The sequence below is a fragment of the Triturus cristatus genome, chromosome 11 (genome assembly GCF_964204655.1).
Source record: "Triturus cristatus chromosome 11, aTriCri1.1, whole genome shotgun sequence".
NCBI lineage: Eukaryota > Metazoa > Chordata > Amphibia > Caudata > Salamandridae > Triturus > Triturus cristatus.
The window spans coordinates 499,011,016-499,033,637 of NC_140594.1; the positions used below are offsets into that span (position 1 = coordinate 499,011,016).

General features: G+C 43.9%; 1 protein-coding gene across 2 annotated transcripts in view; it reads right to left on the reverse strand.

Moving 5' to 3' along the window:
* Nucleotides 1-4,875: 4,875 nt before the first annotated feature.
* The window catches only part of LOC146784479 (guanylate-binding protein 1-like), a 140,351-nt gene continuing 122,604 nt past the window's right edge, over nt 4,876-22,622 (reverse strand). For both annotated transcript variants that reach the window (XM_085633279.1, XM_085633280.1), the window contains exon 12: nt 4,876-5,473. In XM_085633279.1, the coding sequence (XP_085489405.1) occupies nt 5,339-5,473 (135 nt within the window). In that variant the 3' untranslated portion in view covers nt 4,876-5,338. The remainder of the gene's footprint in view (nt 5,474-22,622) is intronic.

Consider the following 22,622-nt stretch of genomic DNA (forward strand, 5'->3'; position numbering starts at 1 on the left):
TAGCATAACCAAGCAGCACAGGAGCACTACTGAAAGTGCATTGTTAAATGGTGTGCATGAGTGTTTCTTTTCATTTGCTTTTCAGAACAATCTTTGAAATTCAGCTGCAGGAGCAGTCTGTCGCTGTAGGTGCAAAGGTATCATTTCCCTTGCTTTCTTAGTTGAGGGGATGTTTTTGAAACAGTTTGAAGGTCATTGTGCTAAATATCCGTTGCTATGTTTTTGGTATAAATGTGCCATTGTATTAAATTGCATTGATCATGTTTCTGTCCAATGAAAATCATTTGCAATAGGTGTTTTGGAAATTAACAGTATGATTGATTCGCTGTGTAAGCAACATTTTAGAGCCACCTTGTGGCCTAATGTTATGCCACGAAATTGTGCGCTTTCTGTGTCTAATGTATTATAAACAGATTGGCAAACATGTTATTATTCATTTAGGATTTTTTATTTAGGGATAGATTCTTTCTTATTATTGTTATTTAGAGATACACTTTACTTTAGACATTTTTGCGTGATTGTTATTTAGAGATACACTTTACTTCAGACATGTTTGCATTGCACATTTAAAAGCGATAATTGTTAGTTTAGAAAGGTGTTACTCATTTTGATTCTGTTTTGCCATTAGACATTGATTTCTGTCATGCAAACACGCGTTAGTTTTGCGCTAAGGGCTTATTTTTGATAATTGATTATTTGATAATGTGCTGTGGCTAATTAATTTCTTAATGGTATTTAGCATTTTTGCTCATTTTATAAATTGGATGATTTTAACTAACTTTTGCTTTCTGTATTGATAACTTTGGTAGTAGAATAACTCTTAAAAATTGAATACTGGAGAAACCTAGTTCTGTAGACTTTTCTTTAATGGTGTTTGCAAAGTAATTAATTATTAAATAAAAACGTTTGTTTTTTAAAGTTTTTTAGTAAACCATTTGCATAACATGAAGACTAATGTTACAAAACAATTGTAGGTACTACAAAGGTACCGTATAAGGACCATGACTGGGAAAAGCTTTGCAAGAGTTGCAGAACCCTCCAAAACATTATGATGAACATCATAATCAACAATGATGAGCTCAATGCAGTATGTAACCAGCAAGAAAAAGAAAGAAAACGTAATTGATCATAATAAGAAAGTTTTGGGGGATTCTCCCTTTCCAATGAATTCACTCTCCTTAATGTTAATTGGATTGGAGGGTCAACAATGGTGCAGGTGGGATGTCTCTAGGTTTGATGAGTAGGTATTGTTTTGAAAGGTCGCTCTCCTAAAGGAGACAAGAGCGTGTAGATCCAGGAGAGGCAGGGCTAGGGTAGCATTACGGTGGTTTGTCTAATAAGGGGATATGGGATAGGTGGATTTAGATGTCAAGGAGTGTTGAGGAGGGGACCTGTTGATTAATCTGGATCAAATCAAGCGCAGCAAGATTACTGTATGGAGATATACTAGTAGTAGGAGAGGCTATATCCATGTAGCAGTGAAATAGGGACTCAATGTAATAGATAGGTGAGTGGGAAATGTTTGTGTGGTATTTGTTCCATTATATTTGTCTTTTATATGTGCATTCTTGCCTTGTTTCTCAATTTAAGACCCCTTTTGCTGCATGTAGTGATTGCATTGTTTTTATATTGATTTCATGCCATATTTTCATATATTATTACATATGTAATGGGTGCGTCACTGTATAATTATGTATCAATTTATAGATTTCTTTAACCTACTCTTTGAAGTGAACCAGTCTCCAAGTTTATTCTCTCTCTGGTTGCTATATAAACAAGGCGCAACTGCCAGACTCCATCTTCTGTCCTCTCTTCTTATTCTTCCCCTTTCCATAAGAATGTTAACTGTGAACTATCTTTTCTTGACTGGTTTTCCTCCATCCCTCCTTTATTCTCCTTCACAGAGATGGTGCAGGAGTGCACTCAAACAAAATGCCTTTCCTTAAACTGCTAGATAAAGGTTTTCATGGAAAATTCTTGTGCATGCACATGTTGTCTGTTTTCCGTAGTTTAACCTGATGTATTAGAAGCACCTTGCAGCCTTGTATTACTGAGTACAGTCAACTGAACACACTATTTTGTTTTGATTGCAGATTGCTATAGCCTCTTTCTTGGTGTCAGCCTCTAGTTGTGCATCTGTCATCAATGGGTATTGAGAATTGTTTACTCAGAAGAGAGAATGCATTCGCCACAATGGGAACACCCATGTGGCGTTCCCATTGTGGTGCCTCTTTCAAAGGCACTGCCGCCTTTAAAAGACACACTGCAGCAGGACCGCAATGCCGCACTCCAGACCAGAAAAGTGGTCGTAATCTGGCAGGCGGGCGGCAGCCACCTTCAGCGGAGCGGTGGCGCAGCGGATGGCACCACCGCTCTGCAAAAAGTCGTAATTTGGCACTTAGTACTCTTTGTTCGAATCTCTCTCATTGCTGTGCTGCTGCACTGAACCCTTGTTTTCTCTGTCTAGATACGCCCCTATTTGTGTGAATGTCGTTATGCATGAAGTTACAATCGTCAATTTTTTATTTTCTTATATGATTTTATTTCATTTTCTGTCTGTGAAGTTGGTAGGTTCATACTGTCTTATTCATTTTAGCATTCTCTTCTGCTCATTCAAAGTGCTGAAGAGACAAGGTAATGTGACTGAGTTAGTGGGGGCGAGGTAAAAACGTTGTTTCTGCAAGATAGAAACACAATAGTAAGGTTAGAAAAGATGTTGACTACTGAGTGGTACACAGTCATATCTCGATGTTAATCTGTGTGTATTTATCACCACCAATATTGAGCTTGTGAGCCAACATTTTTGTGTAAAACTAATTACGCCTTGAACAAAATGGAGCCCATATACCGCCGTTTAGCAGAACAAGGTGAAGTGTGCCATAAGCAATATATGTGCTTGGAGGTAATATGCATTTTTAGTGCGTGTCCTAGCTACACAGCAGTGGAGAGCATGAGGGGAGCATACCTAGAGGAAGTAGTTATACTGAGGAAGTGATAAAAACGTACTAAAGTACTAAAAAGTAAAAATGTAACTAACGAGAAGCTTCCTGTTTTTTTATCTTCTCTCCTTAAGAACACATCCCATTACATATTTACAGTCCTGCAGTAACCTTATGCAAGTAGGATCACATAATCAATTAACCATCCGACTGACGGCCATATTTTCTGGTATTTGGCCTTGCAGTCTCTCCATTTGTAGTCCATCTGTTCCACGGCTCCACAATAGTCCATACCAATCTCTCACTTTGGGGGAACTACCACTTTGCCAATAAAGCATCATATCATTTTAAGTGATCAGGAAGTCCACAACAGCCAGTGTTCTCTGCTCTCTAGTGTTGGTACAACCCTCTTTAAACCCCCAAATCACCAACTGGTGTTAAGGTGAGACAAGTTACCTATGCACTCTGCCGGTGAATCGTAAATCTTGTGCCAGTATCTCTGAATGAATGGACATTCCCAGACAATATGATAAAAGGTTCCTCTATCCCCTTTACACCTAACATAAATTGGACTGTTCTTTCTGCCCATCTGCCAAATCCTTTCTGGGATGAAGTAGATCCTATGAAAATAATTAAACTGAATCATTATCGTGAGTAATTATGATCCCCAAGTATTGAAAATGATCAGCCGTCACCTGCACTGGAACACAACTACGTTGGTGCAGCAGTGGACTAGCAAGTGGAATATAGGTTGATTTACTCCTATGTACAGTCAAACCCGACACCTCTCCATAGATCTGAAAGATTCGAACTACTCATCAGAAAGAGAACAGGGGATTCTGCAGAAAGAGATGGCCATCATCTGCAGAGAAAGCCATCCACCTGGGCATCCCTCCTGTTCCATTTCGCCAAGGGCTCAAAGGCGATGACAAAACAGAGTGATGAGAGGGGACATTTCTGCTGAGTTCCTCGCTCTATGGAAAATGATGAGGACAGTTGTCCATCGATTCTCAGCTGGGTGGTCAGGGCATCATATTGGTGTGCAAATATTTCACTAGTATACCTGGGAAACTTTAGAATCTTGTGCACATCTGTTGAATCTTGTTTACACGAATAAGCATACTGTTGAAACCTTCGTGGTTCATCGGCTGTGCGCTTCGCTTGAGCACGCGTGTCTTCGCACTCACTGTTGTGACTATTTTTTTAGGGACATAGGCAGATCCCGTACACGAAGCAGCACGCATTGTTTCATTATTATAATTTCCATAATATAGTAAAAACTACATTATTCAGGTGTGCAGGTTGGTATTCACTATTGATACCTGGGAATGTGCCAAAATGATACACCCTCCCAGGAGAGGCATAACGAGGAGAAATAGCTTTATTTCTCCTCTTTACTTCCTCTTCCTATGTGTGCTGCATTCTACAGCACACAAAGAAAGAGGAAAATACCTCTCAGGATTGTTTTTGTGCAGGAAGGTGTGGTCCTACTTACACAAAAGCAAAACTGCATGCAACTCAGGCACCTGTGTTGGCGCTAGACAGGAATGCACCGTGGTAGCTTAAATATGGAAAATTCCTGCCCTTTCCCTGTCACGCAGTGCAGCGCAGCTAGATGACTTTTTGAGGTGCACTGTGTGACTTTTTCATATAGCGCCACCAAGTCTCTTTGAGAAAGCCAGTAGATCAGCTTGCCAGCCTTATTACATAACTCGTATACTCTATATTAGAGTATTTCCACACAACACAATTTTAGCTGTATCCATAAATGTTGACATATTTTCTTGTTGCAAACAGAGATTGGAAACAATGTCAACTTTCAAGAAGAACAGCTTGCATCTGTGAAAAGCAGATGGAACGTTCTCCGACTGGGTCGGTTTAGCAGTCTGTTACACTCTGTGATTTCTATCCTCCAGCTACAGCTAGCTACATGGTATGTTTTATTTATTTATTTGAAGATTTTTTACAGCACCTTGTCACCAAACGGGTATTAAGGCGCTTTACATAGAACCAAACAGTTTCCATGAGGAACATCAAGACACAAGAGGAGGGGAGAGAAGCTGTTTCTGGATTGGGGAGGGGGTTGAACATAAGTCATGCTGTCTCTTTGGGAATGACAGTAGGAAAACAAGTGAAGGCAGTGTTGAAGGTGGTGTTCTGTGTTGGGCATCTGCGAAGCTTCTTGAGGTAAGATTCGAAGAGGTAATTCTTGAGGCCGTTCCTGAAAGACAGGATTTCATGGCTACGTCTTAGTTCAAGAGGTAGGGAGATCCATAAACTGGGTGCTGCTCCAGAAAAGGATTGCTTCAGTCCTAATGCAGACTTGAATTTAGGTGTTTCTAAAGTTGAGGAAGTCTTATTCCTCCAGACAACGTCACATGTATGCAGAAATGTTTCAATTACAGGATAACGCAATCATTACTACTACTGAGGCTGTGCGTGACATAAGCTGCCAGTTGCGAGATCCTCTCTAATTCTGCTTCCTGCTCCTGTTGCCTCCTCAAAGCTTCTTGTTGGAGACGGGCTTGTTGTTCCTGTGGACAAACAGAGACCTTGAGTGTTGACATTTGTTGCAGATTCAGTATGGATCAGAAACAAAGGAATATTTTCTGCTGTTGCAGATGTAAAACCACTGGGACAGTGACATGCTTTCCCTAAGAAATACAATATAATTTCACTTGGAAGTTCCTACCTTAACATTCATGGCAACCAATAAACAAGCATTTGCAAAGCCAGCAGGCCACATGGAAATATACTATGGCATAAGCCATATATGAAGGGAGGGCACAGGCATCATGACTCTTGTGAGTCATAGACCTTCCCCAAACTCAACAAAGGCAATACATATAATATGACACTCTACACATATCCACATGTAAGTTTATTGCTTATGGTCTGCCACCATGTTTGGCAGAGCGCGAGTGACCTCTGCGAAAAGTTAAATATAGTTCAATTAATATGTCGGGAACCTTCGCAACCCCAGTTTGCTAGGAACAGTACATATGCAGGAATTGACTATGTACATGCTTTATTAGGAGTACGTTTCCATTGCCCAAGGTTGGTGTTGAAAATTCCACCATGTGTCACAGGCATTGGTGAAAAGTTTACTAGGGTGAAAGAAGCTTTGGCACGGAACACTCACACCCCAACACCACCGTGCCTGAGAATCAAAATGTGGCATATTTTCCACCACTGCCAATGTTACAGAAAAGTTTTGCCCCGATCGTTATTCTGATGGAAAAAATCTAAATAGCTGAAAGATAATTTTTGACTGGGTGCTAGTATAGCCAGAGGTTCCTGAACATTCCCCGTGGTGTTCTTGCCTACTATTGCACTCAAAATTCGATAACCTATTATTTCCTTGTTACTTCTGACCCTCCAGTGATGGCTTAGCCAAGGAGTCAAACCTTACTCAAAGAGATGGTAAATGGTTTGTAAATCGACTATGGTACTGCATAATAGTTAGCAACAAAAACATTAATGCCCAGACACAGATTAAATTGATAAATCTTCAATTACATTTAGGAAAGTCATGACAGTGAAATTTAGGCACAATAACAAAAACATAAGGTGCTAGCTATCACCAACACCCCCATCTCAACCAGATGTGGGGGTGTTCCCTTTCCCTTCCAATCTCGGAAAGGATTTAATTTTGCCCATAAATGGAGTAAATTTGACTAGTTCTATGGTATGGAGGGCTGAGAAAAGAGTGAATATATATACAAAAGTATATATTGTGGATTTTCATAAACATTCAAGGCATTCCTGCTCTAGAACACATACTCCCCTCCGAGAGACGGAGATTTAGTCTCACAGAAACTCTGTGAGTAAATACATTTATGAATGCCAACATTTGAGACCTGCAAAAGATGGTTTGTAGTCATAAAGCTATTTTCACATGCACAAATTACTTTGTGAAAGAGACCCCCAAATTTCTAAGGTTTCATTTACATCACCAAGGGCGAGATGTACAACCCTTCCATTTTGCGAGTCGGAAATTGCGACGTTTTGCGACTCGCAAAGTAGAATGTACAACCGTGCCTGAGACACTGTTTGCGATTCCTAATGGGAGTTGCAAATTACCTGCCTCATTAATATTCATGAGGTAGGTCGTAATTTGTGACCCATTGAGAATAGCTTACAAACACAGGGATGGTGTCCAGCTGGGGACAGCAGAGCCCCATATCAGTGTTTGCTTTTTCAAAAAAGCATTTTTTGTTTATATTTGCAAAAGCAGCCCGTTTTAGTTAAAGGAAAACGGGATGTGTTTAAATTTAAAAAATGACAAGGTTTTTTTTTGCGCCCATTCACAAGGGGGAAGAGGTCCCATGGGTCGCAAAAGAATGACACATAACAATCTGACTAGTTATCAGGAAAGGACGCTCTTGGCACACCACTTCCTAATAGCGACTTGCAAAATACCATTTGTACATACCACTACCCTCTTTTGCGGTTGCAAACTGGCTAATTTCCCATTTGTGATCGCAAAAATTGGTCGTACATCTGGCCACAAATAATTTCCAAGGGGACAATTCGTTCCCATATTTATTAACTTGTGGGGTGGATAGGTAGTAGGACTGTCAACTTTATCTGGAGCCCTCTGACTCCACATACTACCATCACTAACCTGGACTATTTGTCTACCATGAATAATTGCTGAAACAGCAAACAATAGCCCTATGAATGCTGAGGCTTCCCCAGGCTTCCTCTATACGCCAAGTGCTTATCCCTGGATTTTGCTGTTTGGGCAGTTTGCACTTAAAGATATCCAGGCCAAACTTGTTTCCTTTTTTCCAACATGTTGTGGATGGAAAAGTTTCTTACCTGTAATCCTAGCTCTCTCGCAGGTGATTGTCCATTGAAACCATATGCACTGAATATTCCTGCTCACAAGCGCGCTCACCGCAAGTGAGCGTGACTGTTCAGTGTTTATGATTATCAAAGGAAATCCCCTGAGAGAGAAAAAACATTTTCTTATCTGTCGTCATAGTTCTCTCTCAGGAGAATCTCCATTGGAATGAAAAGCACTGAGAAAGAATCTAAAGGTACTCAGGGTTTGTGGATTCCACTAGAGGGAACCGAGAATATAGGCAAAATGTACCAACATGTTTTTGGGAAAAATGGCAACAATATGCTATGTAAAAGAGTATGTGTTTTTTCCAAGAATGGCATGAACAAAATGTTTGCTATGCTAAGATCGCCTTTTTCCAGCCGTTCAAGAACGGTTTCAAAAAGACATTTTACCCATAGTTTTTGCAATTTCTTAAGTGGTTGTCAATTTTTCCTATTTTGATGGTTTCTACTTTGGGTGAAACTGGAAAGCTATATATTTCTGAAAAGTAGACAAAATTCTGAATTTAGCAAGAGGTCATTTGTGAACATTCTCCAAAGTTTTTCTAAAGAAAGTAATTGTTGAAATTAAAAAACTAGTGGCAATATATTCATCTGTAAGTTTTCACCCAAATGTCTGATTTACAAAGGTAATATACTCTTACATCAGACTCTTGGCTGTCTAAAAACATGTGATACCTAAAGGTAGCTTATGTTAATTTTTCAATATGATGTGTCATACATCAATTTATATGTTCATATCTAGTGAATCGGAAATGGGTATGATGAAAACCTTTGCGTTTTTTAAAAGTGTCCAAGATAATGAGTGTAGCAATTGTAGTTATGTGCAAAATTCTGACTTTGGGGCTACCCATCATAATATATACTTCAGAGGGCTTTTTGCATTATGCGCTCTATCTTGCAAGCTGGCTAACATTTGAAATCCAAAAATGGAGAGAAATTCAATAGAAACAACTGGTTAACTATTCTGTATTTCCACACTTCTCCCGATAAAAATGGTAACCCACTTGTGAGGGTGGGCCTATGGTCCACAACAGGAAAGGCTAAAGAACTTAATAAGCAAATATTATAGGCCTGATTACGAGTACAGCGGTTCACAGAACTGCCGTGCTCGTGATGGAGGTCTGACCACTGCCACACTGCGGGCCCGCCTGCAGTATTTTGAAAGTGACGATCAGACTGCCAGAGAATGACGGCTCCGTGGGGATCAAGGATTCTATGTGGCGGAGGCGGTACTGACAGGGGCAGCAATATGCAGCCAGTGCCACTGCGGCACAGCCGAGCATATTTCAAGTTACCTATCCAATGCCTATTTCATGGCGGTGAACCTGCACTGAAAAGGCTGGCAGAGAGGCAACCAAGGGCCCCTAATAGAGTCTCCTGGTGCTACTGGTCCTGGGGAGGCATGCGGGGGGCACATGTAGTGTCCCCCTGGATTTACACCAGGCAGTTCCTGCACGGTGTGACATTTATGGGATTTTTGGGGGCATTGTTCTGATATATAGACTTGCAGGGAGGGAGTAAAATCCTCAATCAGCCTCCCACTGCAGGTAGAACTACTGTCTGGTGCTCGGGGGTGGGGCCAATATGGTCCAGTTCCCCACCCCGTGCCTTTTCTCACCTTTTTCCCTGGCCATGCAATAGGATTCCAGCCCCTTAGGGAGGGTGAGGGCAGACTGGGGGTGTCGACCACCTACTTGCCCACCAGACCATCAGAAGAAAAAGTGAGAAACTGAATGGGGTGTAGGGCTAGCCCATTATGTCACTGCACTACAGCCCCCATGCACCAGTCTTTCTGCAACCCAGTGGTGGCAGATTGGGGTTTAACCCACTCTCTGCCTTCCCATATGTCAAACCTACATCCAAAGGAATCCAAACTTAATTTAACCTGCCATGGGTTTGGCTGTAGTATTGTGGCTCTAGGCCCTAGTAGTGCAGACAAGACTGTTGAAGCTTTTGTAGTGGTGGGTATAGTCTAATATAAGGTTCCATTGTTTTTTCTAAAAATAAATGTATTTCTGCTGTTTGGTGATCTTTCTGCCCTACCATCACCCGGAAGGGTAGATTGGGGGGTACATCTCTCAATCTGCCTCCCAGGGGGGCATAAAGGCTTCATGGGCACTAGAGGTCTATGCTATGATGGGCCTATCCCAACCCACTTAGTTATTTAAATAAAAAGGGATTCCCTGGTGCATTGTGTGAATTATACTCCCCCAATCCCTCTGTAGGGCAGAAATACTGTTGGGGCTTTACAGGTAGTGTTTCAGCCTGATGCCTGGATGGGATGGCCCCGCCTCTTTCTTTTTTTAATGACAATGTAGCCATGGTGTCTAGAGTGCAGGAGTATATTTAGCTGTAGGAGTGGGAATTTATGCTACCTATCCCTCTTATACACTAATCAATAATTTCCAGAAAAATGCCTTTGTCATTTAGAATATGTAACACTTTTCTGGTCATCTCACTATTACAAAAAAATAGGCCAAATTTCTTCATGATGTTTTCATTGACCATCTTAAGTCATCGGCTCTGGCCTCAGGAGCTGTTCTCTCTTGGTGATATCAGGTATTTAAGAAAAATTTGAAGGATTTTTCCCTACTTATGTCGGGGAGAAGGGAAGGATGTATCATGTCTGTAATGGCTGTCTTCACTCTATCACAGGTCAGTGGATCTTGAACATTGCCCAAGAAGGATACAAAAATAAATTACGATTTACTCCTCTGGACTCAGCGGTAAGATTAACCCCTTGGCCTTGGGATTAGTTAAATCAGTCAGCCATTTAATCACAAATTCAGGAGCTATTCCACACAAGAATGGTGATTCCAATTCTGCAACAGGGAAGAGATAGGGTGCTTTTCTGGTGCAAAGGAATTCAAGAAGCTTTTGGAGAGTCATAGAATTTAAAACACCTCAACTATTAAATCCCAGATATACCTTTCAAAATGGACACACTACAAAGATTACTTCTAATCAACTCCAGAGATTTTTAGGCCTCTATTTACAATATAAGTACTGTCACACACTGATTAGACCTCAAGATCGTACCGTTGTTTTACAGTTCTGACCCATCTGTTTCAATCTGCAGTACTAACTCTCAGCCTCAAGACCTCACTGAGTGTGTTTTCAAAGGTACTGGTACCCTTGGTGGCAATTTTATACAACAATGGGAAAATGATCAATCCATATCTGGCTGATTGGTTAGTTCATGCTGCAACAAGGGACAGAACAAGACCTGTGTTTGAACCCTATTTCTGAATCATTGATTTCTTCTCAACTAGTAACAGTAACATATTTTGCCATTACAAGAGTACATTGGCAGTAGATTCAGAATAGATGTGGCAAAAGTTGTGCTCCCTGTCGACAGGTGCATCAAACTGAAGTCTCAACTAACAAAGATTCTTCACTACATAGAAGCACTAGTACTTTCGTGAATACAGTTGCAGGGGGACATGGCAGCAGCCCTTCCACTGGTTCTGTGGGCACACCTACACTTGGGGATTCTTGTTTGTTACATCCTCAATTACTGGTCACCTCTTCATGGCAGTCTTATGGACTTCATTCAGTTTTTTAGACCAATTGTAAATGAACTAAAATGGTGGATGAGTCCCTCCTGTCATTATCATGAAATTCTATTGTGTGCTCACACTCCGATCACAATCACAATAGATGCAACAAGCAAAAGGTTGGGGGATGTTTGTGGGACTTGTTCTACTCACATACTTTGGAAGAAACAGGAAGGAGTTCATACCTCCAGTTGGAGTGAACTGGTAGCAGTGTGGTGGACTCTCCAGGTATTTCAAGCCTATCTTTCGAAGTCTGCTGTTCCGATTCAGATGGCCATGTAACAACCAAAGCCTATATCGGCCTTCTAGGAGGGACCAAGTCCAGGGTTTTCTTATGTCTTATCTTCAAGACTGGTCTTTTTCTAGAAGGCTCTGTCAAGTTTCTCTCAGCCATCCGTATAAGAGACTTGGACAATGTCAAGCAGTTGCCCTCAGCATAAAGTTTCTCTCATCTCTGGACATTTGTTTGCCCCCCATCTCTTCCCAAAATTATAAGTAATGTGTGGTTTTCCTGAGCTGGACCTATTTGCTCATCATCATAGTTGCTTCCTCAGTTTTAGATCCAGTTTCTGGAATCAGGATCCTGGGCATGTCCTACTTCTTTGAATCTGTCAACTAAAAGCAGAGATTCTTCTCATCACTCTTTTGGCCAATTAAGTCTTAGGTACCTTTACTCATGTAGATGTCATTAGAACTAAACCTAATTTCCCCTGTGATCTTCCCTATCCTGCCAATCTCAAGAGGCTTTGATTTACAGCTGGGCTTTTGAAAGGTCAGGATTCCAGTGGTTCCATGCTAAAGCCATGGGGTCATCATTGGTTTATCTTTCAAAATTTGTGTCAACTTAAGGGGGTTTTATTCTCACGAAGTCAACAAATCTTTCTGGAGTACAAGTACTGGAGCACTGCACAGAGTCAATACATATAAGCTGCATTTTCCTGGAGTCAAACAAAACATTTTCAGACTTTGGCTTCCAATAATTGATTTTGTGACAGTGTAGCCTTGAAAAAGCCATGTTGACTGAACTCTGACTAGCGCACCATGATGTCAAATGTGGAGCCTTCAGTCTGTGATAGAATTTAAACAACAACATAATAGATACAAATGTATAGGGTATTTTGTCTAACTATGACATCAGAATTGTGGTCTTTAAACAATTGATCGCACACCAGAAAAGGAATATGCTACTTACCAGTATGCATCTGTTCTTGGCATGTAGAGCTGCAGATCTACACACTGTGCATAGATCGCCATCTGGTGTTGGGCCCGGATGTTTGCACTTGTTTTTGTCTTCGAAACTCTTTGGAAGTCACGAGGTATGTGACTCCTCCTTTGGATCATAGTGCGAATGGGCATCGGCTCCATCCTCAGATTGTTTTTCGCCAGCAGGGAAATGATGGAGCTTAGTAAGAAAGCAGGAAAGATGCCCCTGTGTGGTGTATCTAAGTAAGATAATACTGGAACAGATAAAGGTAGCTGGGGAGGCGGGTGGGCGTGTGTAGATCTGCAGCTCTACATGCCAAGAACAGATGCATACTGGTAAGTAGCATATTCCGTTCGAGGCATATGAGCTGCAGATTACACACTGTGTATAGATTATAAAGCAGTATCCCGTCCTAGCGGTGACCACCAGTATCTGTTGCAGTAGTTTGAAATAGTGTTTTGAGTACAGCCTGGCCCACACTAGCCTGTTGTTTAGTTTGCACATCAACACAATAGTGTTTTGTGAATGTGTGCGGTGTAGACCATGTAGCTGCTCTGCAGATATCATCTAAAGGAATGTTCCCTAAAAATGCCATTGAAGCCCCTATCTTACGTGTAGAGTGGGCTTTAGGAGGAATAGATAATGTACATTTTGCCATGTGGTAACAAATCTGTATGCATTTGACAATCCACCTAGCTATCCCAGATTTTGATATGGGGTTGCCTTTGTGTGGTAGTGAGACACGAATAGTTGTTTGGTCTAACAAAAAGGTTTTGTTCTCTCTATGTAGTTTAGTAGTGCTCTTTTGACATCTAAGGTGTGAAGAGCTCTTTCTGCGACTGTTTGTGGCTGCGAGAAGAATACAGGCAGCTCTACAGATTGATTGAGATGGAAGGGAGAAATGCCTTCAGGGAGGAATTTTGGATTAGTGCGGAGAACAACTTTAGTAAGATGCATCTGCAGAAAGGGTTCTTGAATGGTTAGTGCTTGTAGTTCACTAATTCTTCGTAGAGAAGTAATGGCTACGAGGAAAGCAGTTTTCCATGTTAAGAATTGTAGCTCACATTTATGTATAGGTTCAAATGGAGGCCCCATTAGTCTTGTGAGAATGATGTTTAAATTTCACACAGGGGAAGGTGGTACTCTGGGGGGAATTATTATTTTGAGTCCTTCCATAAAGGCTTTTATGGCAGGTACTCTGAAAAGTGAGAGATGCTGTCTATTTTGTAGATAGGCTGCAATGGCAGCAAGATGCAGTCTGATAGATGTATAGGCTAGGTTGCATCTTTGGAGGTGTAGTAAGTAGCCTATGATGCGTTGGATAGATACATCTTGGGGATTAGTGTTATTGTTATGGCAGTATGTGATAAATATTTTCCACTTGGCTGCATAGCATGCTCTAGTGCAGGGGTCTCCAACCGGTCGATCGCGAGCTACCGGTAGCTCGCCGAGACCCTGTGAGTAGCTCGTGATGCTTGCGGCTGAATTTAGTAGCCCTTTAGTGTTATTTGGGCTTTTTAGGCTGTTTGCAGACTCTGTTGCCCGCCCTCACCCACCAGCTGCTCAGATTGGCTTTGAGCTTAGCTGGGGCGGGGCAGGGCGGGCCTAAGAGGATGACGTGCCTCTCCTTCCTAAGCAGATCAGCGTCTTCTTATACCTCGTGACCAGGCGTCTATGCGCCCTCTGCCTTTTCCTCATGGGCACCGCGCTCATGGTGAGAGTCACAAGTGCGGAGGGTGCTAGTGCGGAGCTGCATTAGGCGGGGCAGGTCAGAGCAGCTGTTTGCCGATCGCGCAAGGAGTATAGAGCTGCCGGGACCCGTGCCATCTGCCCTTTTCAGCAGTACAGCCTGCCACCTTACCTTCACCAGAGCAGCAGGTAAGCCGGCGTGGGAGCACACCCAGAACAATTCTGAAGTCTTTAATTATAATTACAGTGGACTGCACGCAAAAAGCGCAACACGTTCGAATTTGCAGCTGCTGACATTTTTTTACAGAAAGCTGTTACTCTGTGATGGCCCCATTCTCCGCGCTTTTCACTTCTCATTCTGCCACTTCCTCCGGCTTCCCCTCCCCTCTATCTCCCTGGGGACAGTAGTTATTTAGCCTACTATTCCGGTTATCGTTATCTCGTGAGCCTGGCTGTAAAGTGGCAACAGCATGAAAGAAAAAAAAACCCTGTGATGCGCTTTTAACAGCTAAAGGTGAATTTATGTCACTATATGTTTGTTTTCTGTGCCACTTGTCAACTGTATGTATATTATTCTCTCACTTCACTGCCACTGGGCGATAGTACTTCCCATTATGTACATTGGAGTGATAAGTGTTTATTCTGCGAGCATGCTGGTGCCAGGTAGTCAAAAGCACTCGCTAATATCGTGCACATTCTCGATTTCCACTTGGTATGTTATAGCAGACTGCACCTAATGGTGGTTTTGTAATGAGATGGCTATCTGCAACTTTGTGTGATTTAGTCAACGGCCCAATGAAATGAAGCATGCACTATCCGATAGGGCGTGACTTTGTGGCTGGGTGCCGTAACGAAGTACTTCCTTCGGTATCTCTCATGCTGGGTGTTAAGTCCGTTGTTCACAAATATCTAATTGTAACCTTTCGGTAGGTTTAATTTTCTTTTTATTTCACCATGTTTATATACTAATACTGTGCTCATAAAGAAAGTACGATATTTTGCCTGAAGTACACCATGCATTTAGTAAACTCTGCAGTAAATGTATGTAGTATATTTTCTCTTATGATGATGTGGGGCTCATAAGTCACCTTTACTCCAATCATGGTTATATCTTTTGACAAAGACAGCCTTGGTAGAAATGCGTCAAGCTAAATAAACTTTACTCTGCTTGAACCTGTAAAATCACTTCTTAATGAACTGCCTCCACTTGACCTCCCCTCGATCCCCCCTCCAACCTCGACCATCAACCCCTCCTTCATAGAACAGGCCTGATTTAGAATGCATATTGTCGAAGTGATTGCTTTCAAACTGACATGTTAGGCCAGGAGAAATGAATAGTGTTGCTAAATTCGATAAAACGGCTAATAATAAATACTCCGCCTTGGAGTAAAATTTAGTGCTGGGTTACAATTAACACCCCAAAAAATGTAAGTGAATTACAAAAGTTAGCGTTCAGGAGCGTGTGTGGGGAGGGTATAGGAGTGACACCTCACAGTCAGCTTTGGCAACGCTGAAGTACAAACTCTATTTAGGGACGGATCGACTCTTACACAGTTTGCCCGCCCTTTCCTCTCGGATGCGTGGTGAATTGAGATTAGAGCAGAGCAGAGAGGTCTGTCAAGTCATGTGTTTGAGTCGAGAACTCATAGAGGAGCACGGCTCGGGAGTGGCATGGATCACACACTGACGGGGAGGTGGTGGCTGGGTCAGCTCGGCTCTCCCTGCAGCAAATGGGCTACCTACCGATTGGGAACATCAGAGGACGAGAATTGTCAGTGTCAGGAAGGGTTTGTCATTTAGTTACTGGTTTGAAGGATGGTAGGGCCAACTCAGCGTGACATCTTTTGAGGACAGTAAAGTATCGATGAGTTGGGTGCAAACATAAATGGTAAAAGTACTGAAACATGCTGGTAAGAAAAACAGAAAGGAAAAGAAGTGAAAAGCTGAGAAACAGGCATTCACATTTAAGTTTTTACATTTAAATGTGGCAGGTTCATTGACAGATTGTGCCGCGAGCAAATGTGCAGCTAGCCTTAATTACATTTTTCTTTTTTCTGTGCAGATGAGATAGTAAAGTTAATATTTAAAATGGAAATGTGTCTCTGCAGCCTTCAGACAGCATCCATGTAACAAACAAGGCCTGCTAATTACAGTGCAGAGGGGGTGTTGCTACGTGTGAGGTCTTGACCAGGTCACTAAGGCTCGCTAAGCTAAGCCATCAGGACAGCCTCGGGCAGTCAGTGCACTCTTCGGTGGGAGGGATGAGTAGGGGGGTCGAATTCTCAGTTGGGGCTCCCCAGTTTGGGAAGTTCTTGTTCCTTTTGTCCACACAGCCCATTGGGAAAGAATTCAAGAACAATAGTATTGCTGCCCTGAAGACTAGTTCACACAACCAGGTGTCATTATTAGCCAATGGCTGCTGGGTAAACTAAGACCAGAGGAGCGCAGGTGACCGGCTTAAGATTACCAAGCAATTCACTGCAGGGCAGCGGGAACCGGGGTCTGTTGCCTTAATCCTCACCCCAAGTTAGTGTTTTTCCCCACTTAAACACGCTCCATGCCTTGCTGAGTTCAACAGTTGTAACCCACAAAGGTCCGTCATATATTCTCCTGGGTGTTTGACTTGCAGTGAACAAACCAAAGTGCAGCACAGAAATATCCACAAAATACTTTGTTTTATTTATACGTGTTTTTATGCAGTTACCCAGCTGGAGTGGATGTAGTTGTAGTAGTGGTTATATGTGCGGAAGTGACGTGTGGAGTGGCTTAATTGATGACCTCTTTGCGAATGCAAACCTGGGGTAATTTCATCATAAATACTTGATTCTGGGCTAATCACTTTTTCTGGCGTTTTAAAGTGCAAATATATGAAATGTTAAAACCGTCAGTACAGCGTTCTTTAGTAGTTCGACCCAATCCCATCACTTTGGGGTTACATTCCAGCCTCAACAACTCCTGCCCCACCATGGCACTAATATAACTGCATATTTGTTTTTACTTCTCACGAAGCCGGACAATCAATCAACACAGTTTCAAGGAGAAAACTAGATGGTCAGTTGCTCAATATTGAGCAGCAGATCTCATTTTCCAAAACTGAACATTATTTTTAAAAATATAAAAGGCTGCGCAAGACGACAGCTCAGGGAATACCATTGAGTCAAGCAGAGGTAATAAATTCTATCTGGTGATTCTTTTTAAGACGAGCTATGTTCAGTCCAGTCCTGGGGAGAGTGGACAGTTTATGCTCGCTGTGCATGTAAGGGAGGAGACTGATGCTTGTATATACATTGTGGCCTGGAAACACAACACTAAAGAGTGAATGGCGAGATCCTGCATGCATACCGTTGTGAGTCCTGTGACAGTTCTCATGATGCTGTTTAGTGCTATAGTACCTTATTCTGGGGGGCATATTTAGCAAACCTTCACATAGCGCAGCAAGCCACCTTGCTGCGCTAAGGTAAGGGGCAGGAATGTGCTGTGTTTAACATTATATCATGCATTCTTTCCCTGCACTGGCACACAAACTGCTGCCTAGTGCCAACACAGGCGCCGTGTGTTGAGGTGCAAGGGTGCCTGCGTTGCAGACGGAATTGTTTTTGTGCACGAAGGGGCACCTTCTTGCACAAAAAGAATCCTTTGAGAGAGAAATCTTAAGTATTGTGTTCAAACCACAGTATGGGTTCTGAAGAAATTAGGCTTAACATCAATGAAACTGGGCGTGGGAGGTCTCTCGGAAAAATGCGCGAGTTGCTTGGGGTTCGGTAGCTCACGACGATTTTCACTGAACAGAAGTAGCTCTCACTATACAAAAGGTTGGAGACCCCTGCTCTAGTGGTAGGCCGTCTAGCTTCTTTGATGACGTTCATACAGTCAGGAGGAAGGTTAAGGTAACCGAATTCTAGGACTTCAGGAGCCAGATCGCTAGGTTGAGGTGAGCTGGGTCCGGGTGTTGGATGTCTCAATGGTTCTGGGATAAGAGGCGTGGAGAGGGGTGTAGTTTTTGGTGCGGAACTACTGAGAGCTCCAGCAGTGTGGTGTACCATGGCTGTCTGGCCCAAGTTGGAGCAACTAGGATGAGCGTTAAGGAGTGTTGCTGTAGTTTGCGCACCACCAGTACAATGAGTGGGAGAGGCAGAAAAGCGTACGCAAATCTGCCTGACCAGTTCATCCATATCGCATTGCCTTTGGACAATGGGTGAGGATACCTGGCGGCGAAGTTTGGGCATTTGGCATTTTGTTGTGTGGCGAAGAGGTCTATCTGTGGTTGCCCCCACATCTGAAAAAACGGTTGAAGAACTTGTGGATGAAGTTCCCACTCGTGGATTTGTTGTGTTTGACGGCTCAAGAGATCATCTATTGTGTTCTGGACTCCTGAGACATGTTGGGCTAGGAGAAACATGTTCTGAGGTATAGCCCACCTCCATATGCTCTGTGTGAGCTGAGAGAGCTGCAGAGAGTGTGTCCCGCCTTGTTTTTGGATATAATATATGGCTGTCATGTTGTCGGTGCGGACTATGACAGTCTTGCCTGATATTTGTTTTTGAAATGCTTTTAAGGCTAGGAATATGGCTAGTAACTCCAGGTGGTTGATGTGGAGTAACATTTGTTGAGGTGTCCACCTGCCCTGCATGGTGTGATGTAGTAGGTGAGCTCCCCAGCCGGAGAACGATGCGTCCGCTGTCATGACTATTTGAGGAACCGGCTCGAGAATGGGCGCCCTTTGGAAAGGTTCTTGGTGTTCCACCACTGCAGATGGGTACGACCGTCTACCAACACCAGATCTGTTAGCTGACCTTGAGCCTGGTTCCATTGGCGTGCTAAGCACTCTTGGAGAGGACGAATCTGGAGTCTTGCATGAGGCACTATGAATATGCAAGAGGCCATCATCCCTATGAGTTGCATGAACACTTGAGCTGGAAGAGAGTGTTGGGGTTGGAATTTGGTGAGAAGAGCTTGTATGCTAGTTATCCTGGCGGGACTGGGATAGGCCAGCGCCCTTGAGGTGTCTATTGTGGCACCGAGGTATTGTTGCGTGTGGGACGGTTGCAGCTGGGACTTGGCGTGGTTTATTGTGAACCCTAGGTCGTGAAGTTGTTGAATAGTGGCGTGAGTGTGTTGTACACACTGATTGTATGAGCTGGCTTTTATGAGCCAGTCCTCCAGATATGGAAAGACCTGGATGTGTTGTCTTCTTAGGTGTGCTGCCACCACCACTAGGCACTTGGTGAACACTCTTGGTACTGTGGTGACTCCGAATGGGAGTACTTTGAATTGATAGTGCTGACCGTCCACTACGAATCTTAGATATTTTCTGTGAGCGCTGTGAATGGGAATGTGGAAATAGGCGTCCTTGAGGTCTAGAGTAGCAAGGAAATCGCCCTGGGAAAGCAGAGGGAGGACCTGTTGGAATGTGACCATATGGAAGTGGCCTGAGTGTATGTATAGGTTTAGGGGTCTGAGGTCTAAAATAGGCCTTAGAGATCCGTCCTTCTTTGGTATGAGAAAATAGAGGGAGTAAACTCCCTTGTTTTGTTGGTGCTGGGGAACTGGTTCTATTGCACTTTTTTGTAGGAGGGATATTACCTACTGCTTTAACAGTAACAAATGTTCTTGGGACATTGGATGGTGTTTGGGTGGAATGGTTGGGGGGGTAGATGTTAGTTCGAGACAGTAGCCTGATTGAATGATTTGGTGGACCCATTTGTCTGAAGTGATGTTAATCCAGGCAGGGAGAAATTGGTGAAGTCTTCCCCCCACTGGAGTGAAATGGTAGGGAGGAAGTGGAGGGAAGTCATGGGGTAGGTGTAGAGGCAGAGCGGGAGTAGTTGTTTTTGCCTCTGCCTTTGCTGTTATTCCCCCGTAACTACCCCTTTGGTAACCTCTGGTAAAGGTGGATTGTGCAGGAGCTTTGTAAGAGGTGGAGGGGCTATCAGAGAAGTAGCCTCGATGCGTGCTTCTGAATGATGAGCGACGAAAGGACCGTCTGGGAGCTTGCGATTGCAAGGCTCCCATAGATTTGGCGGTGTCTGTATCCTTCTTTATTTTCTCAAGGGATACGTCTACATTGGGACCAAATAGGTGTTGCTCATCAAAAGGCTGATTGAGTATAGAACTCTGTACTTCGGGTTTAAAACCTGATATACGTAACCAGGCATGCCTGCGCAAAAGGACACTGATGTTTATTGCCCTTGAGGCGGTATCAGGTACATCTAGGGCACATCGGATGAAGGTGTTAGTGATGGTTTTACCCTCCTGGATGAGTTCATTGGCCCTGTTTTTATATTTGTCAGGGAGGTGCTGCATTATAGACTCAAGTTTGTCATAATGTGCCCTGTCATACCTGGCTAGGAGCGCTTGTGTATTAGCAATGCGCCAAATATTTGCAGCCTGTGACGCTGTGCGTTTGCCAGAGGCGTCTAGGAGTTTGGATTTCTTGTCTGGTGGTGGTGCGTCACCTGACACTTGGTAATTTGCTCTCTTTCTTGCATTAGAGACAACTAGGGAATCTAGTGGTGCGGGGCCCTTAATGTATACTGGGTCAGTAGGGGCAGCTTTATATTTCTTTTCTATACGTGGGTTGATGACTCTGCCCTGACGGGGTCTTTAAAGATCTCTGATGCGTGCTTAATGACCCCTTTAAGCATGGGTAGTGTTGAGGTGGACCTTTGTGTGGTATCAAAGGTATCCATAAGAAAATCCTCCTCTACTGGGTCTGTATGCAGGGCTACCCCGTGGTATTGGGCAGCTCTGTGGAGGAGCTGGTTGAATCCGATATTGTCCTCTGGGGGGGAAGGCCTGGAGGGGTAAATGTCATCCTGTGGGGTGTAAGGGACATCTGGGACACTGTAATCATCCCATGGGTCAGGGGAGCCAGTAGGGGTAGGGTCCCAAGGGGTTGATCGTCCGCACCTCCCCCTGCACCATCTGAGGTGTTAACATCATCATCATCTATTGGGGTTGGTGATGGTGTGGGAGAGTGGTGTGGTGAGGGGGAAGAGGAGGAGGAGGAGATGAAGGAATCCTTAATGGAGAGGTAGCAAAGTGTCTCTTCTTTGGTGGCGGTGCAGGCGCAGGCATTTCTAGTGGTCTTTTCTTGATGCTGAGCATTAAATGACCAGTCTTAGGATCCTTCATTCAAGTCTTTTGGGTAGGATCTGGACGAAACAGTTCATCTGTGGAAGACAGATCCTTCGGAGTCGAGGGCTTCGGTGCTGTAAGTTTTTTGAGCGTCGACTCGGTAGCGGTCCGAGGCTTGGAACTGTGTAGTTTTGAAGTGTCTTTATCACTTGGAACCGGTTGCTGTTTTTTCGGTTCCGAGGTCTTTGGTTTGGAAGAATTAAGGCCTTTTGGTGGGCGTTTTTTAGTCGCCTCCGAGGGTGTGGTCGGTGCCGAGGAACTGGTGCCAGGCTTCGACGCCGAGTGCTTCGATGTGGGAGCAGCGGTCGGTGTGGATGAGGTCGAGGACGCCTTTTTCTTCGGTGCCGGAGTTGGCTTTTCGGTACCGAGGGTAGGCTGACTCGAGCCGGAGTCGCCTAAAGGCTTAGTTGGCTTCTTTACCGGGCCCAAAGGCAGGGCATGGAAAGCAGTGTCTCGGTGTGCACCTGGGTCCGAAGGTGGAGGTGGCACCGAAGCTTTTTTCGACAGTGTCGAGGGGGGTGTGGGTCGGGGTTGACGTCTGTACTCACCGTCCTTTGAGCTGGAGTGATGTCTTCGACGTCAGAATCGTCTGCTTCGGAGGCGCTGATGATGGCTTCCTCGACTCGACCCTGCTCCGGAACATCGACGCCCCCCTTGAAAGATGTCGTCGGGGATCGAAGATGACGACGACACCGTGGCACCGGTGGCACCGAAGCTTTTTTCGACAGTGTCGAGGGGGGTGTGGCTCGGGGTTGACGTCTGTACTCACCGTCCTTTGAGCTGGAGTGATGTCTTCGACGTCGGAATCGTCTGCTTCGGAGGCGCTGATGATGGCTTCCTCGACTCGACCCTGCTCCGGAACATCGACGCCCCCTTGAAAGATGTCGTCGGGGATCAAAGATGACGCCGCCGCTGCGCCCGTCCGCTGCGCCTCCTGGGTAGAGTGATCATTTTATAGTGGCGAGGGCGTGAGGGTGGGAGGGGCCTAGCCCTGGTCAATTATCTGGTATTCCTCACCCAAGATGGCGGGCCCGGAAATACAGGTGAGCCGAGACTCAATCAAGTTCTCGAGGGGGGCAGGATCCGCTCTGACTTCAGCGGTAACTGATAGTAAGTGGCGATTTGATTTTAGTATTTTTTTAAAATGCAGTTTTATCCAAATAAGCAATCTTTTGGAGCGAGTTTAAAAACGATAGTAGGCTTTTTGATTCAAGCGGCAAAGTTTAAAAAGAATGTCCCGGC